General features: G+C 38.3%; 1 protein-coding gene across 1 annotated transcript; it reads right to left on the bottom strand.

Annotated features, from left to right (window-relative positions):
- Positions 1–5,225: 5,225 nt before the first annotated feature.
- On the bottom strand, positions 5,226–17,665 carry LOC147478346 (1-aminocyclopropane-1-carboxylate oxidase homolog 1-like). The gene is made up of 3 exons (XM_086584817.1): positions 16,386–17,665; positions 6,140–6,461; positions 5,226–5,928 (listed from the first exon to the last, which is right to left on the bottom strand). Exons 1-3 carry the CDS (start codon positions 16,916–16,918, stop codon positions 5,680–5,682), a joined length of 1,104 nt encoding a protein of 367 aa, XP_086440943.1. The 5' UTR covers positions 16,919–17,665; the 3' UTR covers positions 5,226–5,679.
- Positions 17,666–17,771: the final 106 nt, after the last annotated feature.

The following is a 17,771-nucleotide window of genomic DNA, read 5'->3' as shown; positions in this document are numbered from 1 at the left end:
GGAAAATCAGAAATTAGATGCAACTGCATTAAACTAAAATAAGAAATTAACTAATGGGAAATCATAAATTAGATGCAAATACATTGAAATAACCTCAAAGAATAGTTAACTGGAAATCGGAAACCGGATGTAACTGCATCGCACTGACCTCAAAATATAAATAACTAGAAATTGTAAACTATCGAACTAACCTAGAAAATAATTAACGGGAATCAGAAACTGGATGCAGATGTATTGAACTAACCTTAAAACTAAGAGTAATTAACCGGAGAATGGAACCTGGATGTAAATGCAATGAACTAATCTCAAAGACTAATTAACGAAACATCAAAAACTGGATGCAACTGTACTGAATCAACCTTAATGAATAACTAATGTAAAACCATAAAGCGGATGCAATTGCATTGAACTAACCTCAAATAATAATTAACAGAAAATCGGAAACTTGATGCAACTGCATTTAACTAACCTCAAAGAATAATTAATGAGAAATTAGAAACTTGATGCAACGTACTATATTGAACTAACCTCAAAGAATGATTAATGGAAAATTAGAAACTTGATGCAAATGCATTGAACTAATAACCCTAAAATATGTTTGTATTATATGTCGGGGGAATAAATGTCTCAACAAATATAGTTTTGCATTTTAAGTAATGTTTATCATAATTATTTTATTATAATTGGGAATGTCTTGCTATTCAAGTAGCTTCAATATTATCTTTGCCACATTGGACATTCTCACAAAACATCATTCAAGCTTCTATTATTAAACCTAATAACAAAAAGAAGTCGATGAGTTTTATCAAGGTTTGGTGTTTTCTTTCTATAGAGAGTGATGCAAGAAATTTGAATAAGTGATTAATATAATTTTCATATCTCATAGCTATGCATAGTTGCTAATATTTTTTAGACTAATTTAATATAACGGCACCTGTTCATAGGACGGGTTCAAAAGCTATATATATATATATATATATATATATATATATATATATATATATATATATATTTTTTTTTTTTTTTTTTTTTTTTTTCTAACAAATCGTGATTCTTATTTTCGTTGCGATTTTTTTTTTTTGCTCCGAAGCGTTTAGGAGGTTTGCTCCTCCTAAGTGCACCTCCACCACACATCTACAATTTTATTATCTATTGATTAACTAAGGTTAATTAAAATCTAAGAGCATCTCTAGGTGAACCTATCAAATTCTTCAAATTTGAAGAAAAATTTCGAAATTTCTCGGAATTCCATCTCTAGATGGCCTCAAATTTGGTCGCATCACCTGTTTGTTTGCATTCTTGTTCTCAAATTTGGCAATTTGGATACGGATACGGAGCGACATTGGTAATGTCGCGCGCCATTACTAATGTTGTGTGAGTTTTTTTTTTTACTTTTGGAATAGTTGCACGCCACTTCTAATGTCGCGTGGGTTGTTTTGGAATTGTACATGCGACACTCCAACTGTCACGCAATAGTAATAATATCGCGTGGGTTGTTTTTTGCTAATGGAATTTGCGACCAAATTCTCTAAAAAATTTCTTCAAATTTGAACTACCACCACCTAGAGATGCTCTAAGTTTTATTCTATATCTAAAGCATTCCACTTTTTTCTCCACAAATCTTTCTTTTATTTATATTTCCCTAAGAAAAAAAAAATCTACAATGAAAAATTCACGAGACACTCCTAAATATACTTTTCTTGCCATCATATTCCATTAGTCCCAATATTTAGCTTTGGCAATAAAACCCAAAAAAATAAAAATAAAAAACCTTATATAATAAAATGAAAAGTAAACCAACATTTATGAAAAAACTCTTAAATTTTATAATAATTTTTAAAGAGACATAAATATAATGTAGTTACAAATTGCAACTTTGTTATAACCCATACTACTTATTATATAATGGCCAATAAAAAAAATGTGAGAAATTCATGTTGTAATTGAATGAATTGAAGGAGAACCCATAGAAAAATCTGCAACACAAAAGTAACAATTATATTTTAATTAACTCTAGTTAATTAATAGATAATAAAATTTTGGATGTGTGGTGGAGATGAACTTAGGAGGCCTTTTGCTCTTAAACGATTCAGGGCAAAAATTTTCTCTTTCATTGTTAACCTGTTTTAATTTTTTAACAAATTGTTTTAATCAAGTCTTAAAAAACCTATTTTAATTTCTCAACAAATTGTTTTAATTGAGTTTTAAAAATCCATTTTTTAATTGGGGGAGGGATCCCGTTTTAATTTAGAAGTGTGATTCCTATTTTAATTAAAAGTGCTATTTTTTTTTTTTTCAGTAAGGAATGAATTCCCATTATAATAGGAGAAGGATTCCTGTTTTAATTATAAGTGATATAATTTCTCTTTTCAATAAGAGAGGAATTATCGTTTTAATAGGAATTGATAATGTGGAATTTTAAGAGAGTTAGAAAAATACTCCTTGTGAGAGCTTTAATATTAATACTATAAAGTAGACCCGTGCATATGCACCGGCTCTTTTAAAAACTTGCTCAACAATCAATAATTATACATATATAAATTTTCTAACAAATCGTGATTTTTGTTTTCGTCGCTAACCCGTTTTAATTTTCTAACAAATTGTTTTAATCAAGTCTTAAAAACCTATTTTAATTTCTCAACAAATTGTTTTAATTAAGTTTTATAAACCCATTTTTTAATTGGTGGAGGAATCCCATTTTAATTTAGAAGTGTGATTCATGTTTTTAATAGAAAAATGATTCTTGTTTTAATTAGATGTGCTAGTTTTGTTTTTTTAATAGATGAGGAATTCCCATTATAATAGGAGAAGAATTTTCATTTTAATTAGAAGTGCTAAAATTTCTCTTTTCAATAGAAGAAAATTTTCCTTATTAATAGGAGTTGATGACGTGAAATTTTAAGAGAGTTAGAAAAATACCCTTATACATAGAAACTTTAATATTAATATATTGATATTGATACGGAAACACAATTCATGGTGTTTTAACTACTAAGTATTACATGGCAAAAATACTTCTCGCCTCTCAGACTCCAATTAGAGAATTTTGTTAAGGAGTTGGAGTAAATTTTTTTGAAGTACACTAGTACCTAAACCTGATGATCATAATAGAAATTCCACCCCATGGAAAACACCTGTTTACAGGCGTTTCAGGTACGTCTTCGATTACCTTGTCGATTGACAAACCATTTTAGAGAGTTGTTTTTACGTCCAATTTAGGAAGAACATGTAAAAGACATAACAAGGGTCGTCGACATATTGAATGAATTTAGGTAATAAAAAATTAAGAATTTGCCAAAAAAAACTAAGTAAAACTTAAAGTATGTAGCGATAAAATAGAAAAAAATTGTTCTTTATTTAAATCAGTGTTGACACTCGATTGTGTAGTTGAAAGTATTCAGTATAGTCTAGCTCAAGCATGCTTTTTCTAAAGAGATTAGGTAGAAGAGACTATTGTTCACTAGATTAGGTGGATATGGATGCTCCAACAGTATATCCATTGAAATCAAAGAAAGCAAAGTAAGACTCACTTACTTCTTTATTTAGAGATGGTCAATATTATTATTATACTGCATAGAAGTGGGGTCGTGAGCGGAGCCCCTCGTATGCTATGGTTATTCTACAAAGTTAATCAACACTTCTCAATCACTTGAAACACCTCTTAATCACCAAAAAAAATTAACAATACAAAGGAAAATGTAACAACATAACTTGGTCATAATCTTCTACTATTCCAACTCCAAATTCCAAGCGACTGTTGTGCTGTGCAGTGCTATATCATCTGCTACATATCACTCCAGTAGTAGTTTCCATTCCATTTCTCTAATATTACCTAGCCTAGTTCATTTAAAGACAATTCTTATTTTTTATTTTAGCAAATGTAAGTACAAGGTTCATTTTTTCTACTTAAAACCATAAATCCATCTAACATTAAAACCATTTTGACCTGATTCAACAACAACCCAACAATAAAAAATATGGCATAAAATCTCAAGTCTTAAAGCTTAACCCCAAATCTCTCTTCCCACCATTACTTTTAAGAAAGAGGGGAGTTATTGAGATGAAGGGAATTGGAGATGGAGAATTGGAGACGAAGGTTTGTTTTTGGAAGAGATAAAACACTTAATGGTCGAAAAAGAGAATTGGATATGGAGAAGAGAGAGAATTGGAAAATTGGATATCGGATTTCAGGAGATGGAGAATTGGAGACAAAGATTGAAAGGGCGTGGAGAGGGAGGAGTTACTAACGAAGAGAAGAAATAGTGGAGAAAAATGATGACAGACAGATAGAAACCAACCAAATGACATTTAGTGACATCCCCCCCCCTAAAGCGTTAAAACGCTTCACTTGATTATGTATTACTGTACTAGTACTCTCATAGGGAAAATGTTGATCAGTACAAAGATAGGTGATACTGCTGGTAGGTCATAGTATTAATTACATATAGTTACTTATATCACTACTACATAAATTAAAAACTAGCAGACCACATTTTTTTAACTATGACCTATTGGGATAGGGCACGTTTTTCAATCCAATTTGAGAGTGTGTTCTAGCATGATGTGATCTATTACATAGGCAAAATACCTTGATTTTAGACAGGAAAATAATCTAACTACTTTAAAGATGATGGTTCAATGAAGACTAGCATTTCCCCTAATATCCTTGTGCAGTTTCAATTATTACAGTCATAGTTAAAAAGGAGGTATGTAATAAGATATGTTATGGAAGGGTAAAATTGGCGACGGGTAAAATTTAGACCCTGTCTTTTGATTTAGCACATTGTCCCTATGTTAATTACAAAACTGTCATATAACTATTTTAATTTAGGCATGGACTACCACGAGAATATCCTCATAGGGATGTGGTTCCGAGACCGTTAGATGTGTGATCCAACGGTCCGAAAATCAAAAACAAAAAAAAAGAGAGAGAATGTGAGTTTGTTGTTTTTTTTCGGACCGTTGGATCACACATCCAACGGTCTCGGATCTCGTCTCTATGAGGATATCCTCGGGGTAGACAAACTCTTTAATTTATGAAACAGCTCTTATGTTTTATCTAAATTACAAAACATACCATATTATTTATATTAATTTCTCAACAGTTCCTATACTTTACCATAAACTATATAACCGTCTCTATATTTTGTCTAAATTACAAATATGCTCTTATGCTGTAAGTTAGGAACTTTTTTTTTTTTTTTACAATGAGTACCAAATAAGAATGTAATAAATCCCGCGCCCGCCGGAATGCTAGTTATTATAGTGAAAAAAGATCTTCGTACTTTATCAAAGTTTGCTGCAGTGTTTTTGTTCGTAATTAGCAGATAGATTTGTCCTGTTTTTACATTCTACAATTCCTAGCTTATATCTAATGAAGCTGGCCTTAAACATAAGTTAATAACATCAACCAACAAAACCAAGGGTGGACATATATCTTCACACCGAAGGCAACTCGTCAGGACTAGGAGGTTCAGGAGCCATAGTAATCCAAGAAAGTCTAGGCCCAACTTCAGTGCCCCTGCATGCATATATCTAGGCCCAACTTCGGCAACAGGAGCACAACCACCAAATCACTACCATGACATGCATGTCTCTAAATACAAATGTAAGCAAGGTACCCTGCCATGAAATAACCATTTGTAGTAGCTATAAAGTCTTCCAAGGACCAATCCAAAGTCACAAGAGGAAATGTGTAAGAGCAGACTCCCCATCCAATCCTTTGGCAAAGAAATAAGCAGCATAATCACGTACAGTAGTTTCCCTATAGAGGGGAGGATTTTGTTCTGACAGCAACTCTTTGATGGGACCATATACCTTCGTCGACTGCAAACCTGGCCTGAAGAAGCATGCCACAGAAATTCTTGGCCCTTCTCTTTTGGCAAGCACTCTGTGCTCACTGCTCTTAAGTTTATTATTCGAGACAAGCTGCATTAGGACAGGACGTCCACAACCAAAATTAAGCGTACTCGAAATAAATTTAAAAACAAATAAACTTATATACTGTGGGAAATTGTAAGTGTGTCTTAATTCTTTCAAGCGGTTACTTATAGCAGCATGTATCAACACGCTAAATAATGGGAAAATGTGATTTTTGTAGAACAAGTTAGAGAAAAAAAACAATGCTTAATTAAGTTACCTGAAGAATGTCACCTATATTTATTATTAAACCTCCACGCAGGGGAGAGACGTCAACCCATTGGTTTTCGTGAAGAACTTGTAAACCTCCTAGGTGATCTTGTAGTAGGACAGTGAAGAAATCAGGATCAGAATGCTGGGTGGCTCCCATGGTCAGTTCTGGTTCTGGACATGCTGGATAATAGTGACATACAGCAGAAAGACCCTCCACAGAACCCATGTCTTTAAGATGGTTGGAGTTGAGTCCGAGAACCTCTGATATAACTTCAGACAAAGTATCCCCTAATACTTGAACATGCTTAGAAAACTCCAGCAGTATATCCCTTGAAATCAAAGAAAGCAAGAGAAGATTGACCCACTTATGTCTTTATTTAGAAATGGTCAATATTATATATTAGTGCTCGTTACGAAGATGTTCAGCAAAATGATAGGTACTACTGGTAAGTCATAGTAATAATTACATGTAAAATAAGATCTTCATACTTAATCTAAGTTTGATACTTCACACTTTCACAGTTCACCCAGATGTTTGGATGCGGCTATCTTAATTAGCAGATAGATGGTTGTATATACTTGTATTAGTACCTAGTCCCAGAAATTTACCAGGCTTTGCAGCAAGAACTTTTAGTTAGTTTGTACTACTGAAGTACTAAACACTAGTACTGCTATCTCCTTACTTGCACAAGTCCAAAAACTGAGTTCAGGGAGATCATTTTAAAAAAAAAATTAAGCTGGGGTTACGGCAGACCCCTGCCTGTTTTATTGTCAAAGATAGAACCTTACAAAAAAACCCCCTTAGAGTTAGATCATTAAAGGGAGTAACACAATAAACTTACAAGTTCAACGGGCATCAAGCCATACACGAGCTAATCGCTACTTCAATTCAAGCCTAACATATAAGAGATGATACACTAGACATGCATCAACCTAACCTACGAAAGTAGTGATATCAAAATCCTACTTTCTCATCATGATTTCCTTCACTATCTTAGGATGATCATTCCTGAGATGAGTCTGCGCTTTCTCATAGCTACAAAAGAAACCTTCACAAGCACAACACACATAAGTGAGTCCAAGAGTAAGGTCTTTGGTGTAGTCTTCAAGACATCTCATCTATTTTGTTTTTGATTAGTGACTTTACATTCTTCATCATTGCAAGTGTATGCTCTATTTCTCCCGAAGAACGCACTTGGGTCCTCTTTCTTCCTTTTGGTTTCACAGTAGTCCATTGATGTTGATTCACTGAAGGCATTGCATACCTTGATGTGCTCTTAGGCAATGCAAGTGTTGGGGCCACTCTATCCCCAAACAACTCGAATTCATTCTCGGAGAGAACATCATCTACCTCCTCATTTCCGGCAACTAACCCTTCATACATGTTTATTTCTCTACTATTCGGCAGATGGTTCAAGGGAGTATGGATTGGTGTAAAACCATATTACTCGCTTCTCTTTGGTCACTAAGAACACCACCTTGCACCAATGCAGTTACTGTTTCCACATGTGTATGGTGTAGTACGCCAGATGAGATCAATTGAATGTTACTTGAAGTTCATCTGTGCGAATGTGGAGGTGTACCTAATTCCTCCCCTTCTTCTTGTTCAATCATTTGGAAGGGATTTACAGTCTGCACAATGGGTTCACTAGGTTGCTCTATAGCTGGGGATATAAAACTTACATCAAAGTCCAGATTTTCATTACAATTGTCCACCACATTAATATCTTCAATTACTTCAGCTGGTACATTATTCACCTCTAGCTCTTTCTGCTTGTCATTAGTCTCTTTTGCTGCCCATACAGTTTTAACCTTGGATGCACAGCTGACTGCCTTTGTGCCCAAACTTTTTACAAGCTAGGCAGACTACTGGAATCCATGGGTATTCAAGCTCTTCATCTCCTTTCCATTTATCTTGATCCTCACTGATTTCTTATACTCATGGTCAGGTGGAACCTCAACACAAAACTTTGCAAAATCGAGTCTCTGTCTTAGATTAGTGGCCTGGTTCATACAAATAGGATTTCCTATTAGACTAGCTATATAGTCGAGTCCATCATCTGTCCATAAATGTTTGGGTAAGTTCATCAGTTTTACCCAAACTGGCAATGTTTTAATTGAAGATTTCTGAGCTTCCACTTTTGGTGTCCACTGCCGAACGACAAAAAACTTCCCAGTGATATAGATTGGGTCTGCTTCTAAGATTTGCCTCATATCTTCATCTAAACTGAATTTGAAGTAGAATAAATCTTTGTCAGTGGAGATAGAGTACTCGCCCTTGATTTTCCAGTTCTTTTGCAAAAAATCCCGCACTAAGGGGTAAGGCAGCCTCCTTCCGATGAAAAAGGCCACCACATAGTCGCTCCACTCGGTTTTACATGCTCAGATGATCGACAAATGGTTTTAGATGAAGGCCCAGTTTTTATTGCGGGGAGAGTGTTCGTGATAAAGCCTTGGACAGTAGAGGTAAACAACTACAGGAGCAAGGAGGCTACAATACCACTTTGGGTAAAGCTGATGGATGTGCCCAAGGAGATGTGGACACTGGATGGATTGTCGTACCTAGCTAGTTTGGTAGGTGGAGTACCAAAATATATGGACGGTGCTATTGCTAAGAGGAAAAGGTTGTCTTTTGCTCGGTTTTGTATTGAATTTCCAGTGTGTTGTGAATAATTAACTGCGGAAACAACGTTACCCACACCAAACGGATCAATCCTACACAAAGATTGATCTTTCTCAATAGACAAGACTTCAACACCCTCCAAGCAATATCCCAACACTTCTCAATATCAAATAACAAGCATATGAAATAAAACAATCAATGTAAAAGAAGAACAAACCACAAGACGAGATATATCGTGGTTCGCAATTTGCCTACCGCCCACCACGCGAGTTCCAAGCTTTACTAGATGTCCGGAGTAACTGATTACAAGTCTCTCTCAATTCACTCACAAAGAATGAACACTCAACTCACAAAGAATTGTTCTCTTGTAATTACTCTCTTTCTTGGTTTTGGAAAAAGTTAGGTTTTCCAAAAGACTGATTTTGTTTTTATACCAAAAACCAAAATTTCGCGTTCTTGTATAAGTCCACGGAGAAAAAAGCTCGAAGGCTGGCGCTATGTTAAAAAGCCATGGCCAGTCGCTGGTCGCTTTCTTTGCGCCAAGCCAAAATCATCTGGAGTCATGAGCGCGATCGCGCTTCACTCTGGCGCTGGCGCCGCTCGATCGTGAGAAACGAAAATTTTCTCTACATTCTCCACCTCGGTGAGGTTTTAAGACATAAAACCAAGCCGAACACATCCAACAAAGATCACATCCAAAGAAGATCACATCCAAGGGAACACCTCCAAAGAAGGAAGACTTCGCGAATAACCGCCCAGAAGCGGCTATGCCCACACAGGGCTCTTTTCAACATGTAGGATTTGGAGCAAGTCCAAACGGTGTTGGAACTTAACTCCGTGACAACTTTCGTCCGCATATCGGCCAGGATTGTCATGGGTGTCTACTTTCTCAAGTGCTACATCACCATCCTCAACGACATCCCGTATAAAGTGATAACGGACATCAATATGCTTGGTCCGAGCATGATGAACTTGGTTCTTCGCCAAAATGAATAGCACTCGACTATCACAATACAAAGCAACACCGCTCGCTTCAATACCCAAATCATCTAGAAGACCTCGAAGCCATAGTGCCTCTTTCATTTGCCTCCCCATTGCCATATACTCGCCGGTAGTAGATAGAGCAGCGGTAGCTGTAGCATAGACCTCCAACTAACCGGTGCACCATGCATCATAAACACATAACCGGTAGTTGATCGTCGTCTATCTAGATCACCGCGCATAATCGAATCCACAAACCCACCGACATAACAAGTGCCTCCACCATAAGCTAATCCCACATCCAAAGTACCGCTTCAAGCACCACCGTGAGTACCCCATTTCATCGCCTCCCAATGCTTTCCCGATTTGCCATATACCGCTCACAACACTAATCGCGCGGAAAATGTCCGGGCGCGTGCATACCATAGCATACATCAAACTACCCACGGCACTTGCATAAGGAACATTAGCCATATGCTTTTGTTCCTCCAATCGACTAGGAGAGAACTTAGTGAAAAGCCTAAAATGCCCAACTAAAGGAGTAGAAACCGACTTTGCATTCTCCATACCAAATCGAGAAATTACTTTCTCAATGTATTTCTTCCGAGATACAACTATCCGTAAACTTCTTCCTATCTCTCAATCTCTCCATGCCCAAGATCTTCTTGGCTCCACCTAAGTCTTTCATCTCAAACTCAGAGCTAAGTTGAGATTTCAACTTGTCTATCTCCACCATGCTTTTGGAAGCAATAAGCATGTCATCCACATAAAGCAGGAGATAGATGAAGTCATTACCACGAAGCCTTCTAAAGTAGACACAGCAGTCATACTTACTTCGGGTGTACTCATGTTGCATCATGAATGTGTCAAAGCGCTTGTACCATTGCATGGGCGATTGCTTTAACCCGTACAGTGACCGATTCAATTTACATACATAATCTTCTTTCTCAGCAACGACAAACCCTTCAGGTTGTCTCATATAGATCTCTTCTTCCAAGTCCCCATGCAAGAAAGCAGTTTTCACATCAAGTTGCTCTAACTCCAAGTCGGCGAAGCAACTAAACTCAATAACACACGAATGGACGTGATGTTTGACCACCGGGAAAATACCTCATTGTAGTCAACTCCTTCCTTCGTGAAAACCCTTTGCTACCACTCTTTTGCCTTGTACCCGATCTTTGTCGGACTCGGGAAGGACCTCTTTCTTCAACACCCATTTATCGCCGATAGTCCTTTTGCCCTTTGGCAATAAAACTAGGTCCCATGTGTGATTTTTATCAAGAGATTCCATCTCTGCTTGCATAGCTACTAACCAATCTCTCAGTAATGAGCATCTCTAACGGCTTCCTTGAAGCTATCGGCTCATCATCTTCGATATTCGGTCATATGCCACTAAATCCACCGACCATAGTGTTTCATCGGCTTCTTCGTGCCCATACTTGTGCACTTCTTTAACTTGTCTCGTGGCTGGGTCACCACCACAAGTTCGCGAATGCTCTTGCTCTTCTTCCCCGTTTGTTGGTTCCATGATTCGGTTTACCTCATCATGATCTAACCAAATATCTCACGCATCGACAACTCAAGCTCATTAGCTTGAACCTATAGACTTCGCCACCATTCTCGCGGTTGCTACCGCCTTCTTCAAAGATAACACGTAAGTCTCATCAAAAGTAACATCTCTGGACCGACCAGAACTTGTGGGCTTCTAGACACCACAATCGTATCCCTTTACCCCCATTTTGCGAGCCTAAGAATATGGCCTTCTTAGCTCTAGGATCTAGCTTGTCGTCCCTCACATGGTAGTAAGTCGTCGATCCAAACACTCATAAGATACTATAATCACCGGGTTACGACCACACCTCATAAGGTGTCCCGCAATCTATAGCCGGTAATTGGTGACCTATTGATGCGGGTAACACGCCATGGACACCGCATCCGCCTAATACTCTTTTGCCTGGGACCGGCATTAGACAATAAACATCTTGCTCTTTCAAGCAAAGTTCTATTCATCCTCTCGCCATTCCATTCTGGCGTGGCGCCCCTCGATCGTCCGATTAATGCAATTCCACATTAGCACGTAACTCTTGGAAAGGTCCATAGGTATACTCGATTACCATTGTAATCCAGTATGCCTTTACCTTCCTATCCGTGCGATTCTCAACCCTTTGCCTTCCACTTCTTAAATGTCTCAAACACTTCATCTTTCGATTTCATCATATACACCCACACATAGCGAGTATGATCATCAATGAATGAGACATAATAGCGGTTACCTCCCTTGAAGCCACCACGGAGGGTCCCCAAACATCCGTATGCACATAATCAAGGATGCTGTTGTCGTGTGCTTGCTTGACTTGAACTTGACTCGCTTTGCTTCCCATAGACGATGGTCACGCGAACCCCATACTTGGCTTCTTCAAGTTCTTCAAGAACCCTCGCTGCACAAACTCGGACAAACCGCTTTTCACTCATATGCCCTAAACGATATGCCACATCTTAGTGTACTTTCGGAATCATTACTACATGCACCCATCGCTACATCGCTTATCACCGTACTACCAATCGAGTATACAAGGTTCCATATTTTTACCCTTCATAACAACTAAAGAGCCATTAACAATATTTAGGGCTCCACCTTCACCACAAACTTGTGGCCTTTGGAATCCAAGGTACCAAGAGAAATAAGACTTTTCTTTAGCTCGGGAACATGTCTCACATCGGTTAGAGTCCTCACTACACCATCATACATCTTGACCCGTTATAGTTCCAATTCTACCGCCGCCTTACAAGCAACGCCATTACCCATTAAAACGGAACCACCATCAATGCTCTCATAAAAGTAAACCACTTTCTATTCGGGCACATATGATAGGAACATCCGGAATCAAGGATCCACCTCTCGGTCATATAGTCTTGTGTGGACACACAGAGACTGAACTCATCCTCTTCAGAGCCTGAAGCATAATTTGCCTCAAATTTTGCCTTACCTTTCTTCTGACCATCTCTCTTGTTCTCTTTCTTGGTGAGGACAATTACTTTATGTAATGTCGTCTTTTTTCATTGCAATTGTAGCACAGACATGTTTTAAAGGCTTCTTTGACTTGGACCTAGAATTATCATTACTTGAATAATTTACGTTCGCATCAATTTCCTCTTGCCACTAGCCCCCGACTTGCATCAATGCTATTCTCTACACGCGTGTCTTCTTCATCAACTCATAAGAAAGAAGTGCACTCTGAACTTCGTCAAGATCGACGACTTCTCTGTTCATGAATGTAGTCATTAGATGCTCATAGCTTTCTGGCAAGGAGAATATTAAACATGCCGCTTGATCCTCATCATCCATCTTCATACCCACATTCAATTAATCCGCTAGGCGTTGACGGAACTCACTAACGTGTTGTTACATCGTTGAACAATTCACCATCATATACCGATAAAGACGCTTCTTAAGGTACATCTTGTTCGTCATGCTCTTGGTCATATACATAGACTCTAGTTTGAGCCAAATACCGGCGGTGTATTTTCTCCCATCACACTATACATGACCTCATTAGCAAGACATAACCGGATTGATGAACAAGCCTCAAGATCGAACTCTTCCCAATCATCATTACTCATACTTTCGCCGCGCCGATTTAATCCCCTTCAAAGCCTCAGGCAAACCTTTGTTGGATGAGGATGTCCTTTACTTGGACTTGCCAAATCCCAAAGTTATTCTTCCCATTAAACTTCTACTTCAAACCTCAAGCGTTTGACATCTTGGGAGCCATCTTTCAAGTTACACACAATAACCCAAAAGAAACAGCGGTTTCACATCGAATTTAATCGAACACCTTGTCTACACAAATTTTTAGTACTAAACTCAAAATCCTGGGTCGATATACCTACGCCTCGATACCAATTGTTGTGAATAATTAATCATGGAAACAACGTTACCCATTGACCCAAACGGATCAATCCTACACAAAGATTGATCTTTCTTAATAGACAAGACTTCAACACCCTCCAAGCAATATCCCAACACTTCTCATATATCAAATAACAAGCATATGAAATAAAACAATCAATGTAAAAGAAGAACAAACCACAAGACGAGATATATCGTGGTTCGCAATTTGCCTACGCCCACACCGCGAGTTCCAAGCTTTACTAGATGTCCCGAGTAACGATTACAAGTCTCTCTCAATTCACTCACAAAGAATGAACACTCAACTCACAAAGAATTGTTCTCTTGTAATCACTCTTTTCTTGGTTTTGGAAAAAGTTAGGTTTTCCAAAGATCGATTTTGTTTTTATACCAAAACCAAAATTTCGCGGTTCTTGTGAATAAGCCCACGGAGAAAAAGCCCGAAGCGCTGGCGCCCTTCTCCTCTGGTATACCGCTACATTTAAAAAGCCACGAGCGCTGGTCGCTTTCTTTGCCAGCGCTAAATCATCGAGTCATGAGCGCTGAAGTCGCTTCACTCGAAAGCCGCTCGATCGTGAGAAACGAAATTTTTCTACACGATGAATCATGAAAGTACAACGAAACCATAAAAATCAAAGTTGGGGATCGAAAATCGTTATACCTCTCGGAGTACCCATGGAAGGCCCAATCTTGTGAAAAGTGTAATTGATTTGGGCATACTACACAAAGAATGTGGTATGAGGAGTGCGTGGGTGTGGACACGGGGCAAATGGATATCGCGAGTTCTTTGGAACGAGAGGAAAGAAAATCAATCGGTATCCAAAACTCAAGAGCAACAAGTAGCGGGGGCTCAAATGGCTCAAGCGGCGACAAGATGGTCGCTTACCCAATGGGAGTAATAGTTCGCAGGGCGCATTAATCGGTTCAAAGTACTCCTGGTGGTGTGGATACAGAGACAAATCGTGTGAGTGAGGAAGAAGCAGTTTCAACTGCTATGGTGATTCACAATAGTCATGTTCAAACCCCAATCTCTCAGGGGTTGCTTAGAGTGAGTTTAGGGTCGGCTCCTCAGCCTTAAACTCCAAAGGACAATGAACCAATTAGATTGAGGGGGAGCACAAGTGAACTCTGCTCCCCAATTGCAAGGAGCAATTGCGAGTAACTTTCATTTGATTTCACCAGGTGTAGTGGTATGTACACATACGGAAACCGATATTACACAGGTGCAATGTGGTGTTATTGGGGACCAAAGAGATCTCAAGGAGAGCATTATGGTTACACCTATCTAGAGGCACCAAGATATGATTACTCCTTTTCCCCAACTACCCAATAGCCGAGAAAGAAATATGTATGAAGGGTTAGTTGTTGAAAATGAGGAGGTTGATGATATGGATGACCTATCAGATTGTGAGGAAGAATTATTTAATGACCACTTGCCTAAAAGCAGGTCGAGGCATAAAATGTCTTCAGAGGATTGGTCCACTGTAAAGTCAAAAAGAAGCAAAAGAATCCAAGAGCGTTCTTCTGGAGAAATTGAGCCTACTCTCGCAATGATGAAGAAGGTAAAGTCACTAACCAAAACCAAAAAGAGATATCTTGAGGATTATACGAAAGAGTTTTGGGATGACACTTTGGGACTCACATACGTGTGTTGTGCTTGTGGGTGTTTTTTTTGTGACTATGAGAAAGCGCAACTTCATCTTAGGAAAGATCATCCTAAGATAGTAAAGCAATTGAAGGCTAGAAAGTAGGAGATCAAATGAGACGATTCCTATGAATACTTGCTTGTGGTATGTGTTATGATTAATCTCATTTTTGTGAAGGCTTCATGCCTGTTGTAGTCTTTGTATGTTCCCTTTAATGATCTGGGTCGAACGGCCGCAATACCGTCATAGATTATCAATAGGTTGCCTTAGTGGTATGTGCTCTCTGTCTTTGTTTGGGGTGTGGATTGAAGGCAGACGGTCCCTCATGCTATGGTTGATGGGGTTGCTGATTGTGGTCTTCTTGCTAGAGTTTGTTCCTTCGGGAATGTATGTGTAGGGAGAAATCCCAAGTGTTTTAGGCTTGATGCATTATGTTATGTGTACCTCCCTCTAATGATCATACTCTTAGGGAAGGTATGTAATGTTTCTCTATGTGCAATAAACAGGTGGGGGTTTGCCTTAACCCCAGCAAACTTTTCAAAAAAAAAATAATATCAGATGGGAATATTGCAACACCATCAACTATGTTGACATTCACCTTCTTTAACGCAGCAGAGCTACTTGTTTTGAAGAGAGAGCTCCATGGATTAGGAGTGTGAACTTGAACTAATGGAGAAGTCAAGTTTGAATCTTGAGGAGGAACATTACTAGCTAGCAACGGTTGGAGATGTTGCTGGTAAGGGGGGAAAATCATTGACTGAAGCTAGTGGGTTTTCCATGGTAGTATATGTTAGATCAGTTCTTAGAGAAGAAAAATCTTCAAAAAGAGTCTGGTCAGAGAAGAAGAAGTTGTCAGTCAATGATGGTCATTCTCCTCTCAGGGAGATCATGCTCCACTCTTTTGAGGGAAAACGGAAAGATAAAAAATAACCAATTGATCTGAACGCTCATGTATTCTAAAAATTGAAAATTAATTTCTCTATCACTAGATATTACCAGTTTTTGCTACAATTCCTTATATCTAATCAAGCTGCTCTTAAACATAAGTTAATTAATAACATCAACCAACAAAACCAAGGGGGAACATATATACCTGCACACCAAAGGCAACTCTTCAGGACTGGGAGGTTCAGGAGCCATAGTACAACTCATTGAGTCCCTCCAATTAGCAGCAGGAGATTGGTACAAATCGAAGTTACTGTTATATCTCACTTTTGCACGAAAATCACGAGTATAGTACTTGGACTTCACTTCCTTTGGTTGTTCATAAAACTTTCCTACACTTCCAATCATTTCATCCAATACACGTACGTCTATTCCATGGTTCACCAACTGAAAAAAGCCGCCTGTCTCAGATGCACGACGGACTTCTTCAACTATGCTACTACGTCGAGTTGTATCATTTTGGACACCTGAGAAGTCTATCACTGGAATCCTGTAGTTACCACCCAGAGATGATTTCATATCTGATGATGGTGGGTGGATGAATATTTGTGGGATTTTCGTGACACCTTCATCAACTAGTCCTTTCACACCGGCTTTAGTATCATCAAATGATTTTAGTTCTTGAATTCGATCATAATCTGATCCAGTTTTCATTGGATTATCAATCATGGCGGAGAACATTTTTTAGCTCTAGGGAGGTTTCTGGCTTAGATCACTGTCTGTATTGCACTTGATGACCACTAAGAAACAGTGATAGGACAAACTCTTATGACCCCTCGTGCGAAATGGTCCACAGTCCACATGATACAAAGAGAAAAGTTCATCACAAGCGACGACATAAAAAAAATATAGTAGACAAATCAATGTTGACAGTGTAGTTTGAAAGTTGATTTAACGACGTACTTCTTCAACGATGCTACGACCGAGTTGTAACATTTTTGACACCTTTGAAGTCTATCGCTGGAATTCTGTAGTTACCCAGAGATGTATTTTTGTTGAGATCAACTGATGATGGTGGGTGGATGAATATTTGAGGGATTTTCGTGACACCTTCATCACCCAGTCCTTTCACATCGGCTTTAGTATCATCAAATGATTCCAGTTCTTGTTTTCGATCATAATCTGATTGAGTTTTGATTGGATTTTCAATCATGGTGGACAACATTTTTTGTCTAGGGAGATTTCCGGCTTTGATCTCTGTCTGTATTGTACTTAACTAATATAAGAAACAAGGATAGGACAAGCTTGTATGAATCCCACAACAAAACAATCATGTGAGTTTGAACATGTCTATCACCGACAAAATCCCCACGTTAATCAGTTCTGCATTTTATAATAGATTCACTTCAGTATAGTCAAGCACTCAAGCATGCTTTTTCTAAAGAGATTAGGGGGAAGAGACTACTCTTCACTAGATTAAGTGGTTATGGAATTATGGATGCTCTCAGTCAAAGCAATAAAAGAAATGCAGAAATAGAGAGTGGTCCCTTGATTCCATCAAGAAGTTTTAGTCACGCATGCAACCTCATTAAAA

Source organism: Coptis chinensis, chromosome 9 (assembly GCF_015680905.1).
Source record: "Coptis chinensis isolate HL-2020 chromosome 9, ASM1568090v1, whole genome shotgun sequence".
NCBI lineage: Eukaryota > Viridiplantae > Streptophyta > Magnoliopsida > Ranunculales > Ranunculaceae > Coptis > Coptis chinensis.
This window is presented reverse-complemented; position numbering and strand designations above follow the sequence as displayed.

Excerpts from the sequence above, each read along its gene's own strand:
- LOC147478346 (XM_086584817.1), bottom strand. The coding sequence starts at position 16,918 with ATGTTCTCCGCCATGATTGATAATCCAATGAAAACTGGATCAGATTAT. Across the intron at positions 6,462-16,385 it reads GAGTTGCCTTTGGTGTGCAG|GGATATACTGCTGGAGTTTT; the intron begins GTATATATGTTC and ends TTTGATTTCAAG. Across the intron at positions 5,929-6,139 it reads ATATAGGTGACATTCTTCAG|CTTGTCTCGAATAATAAACT; the intron begins GTAACTTAATTA and ends GTCCTAATGCAG.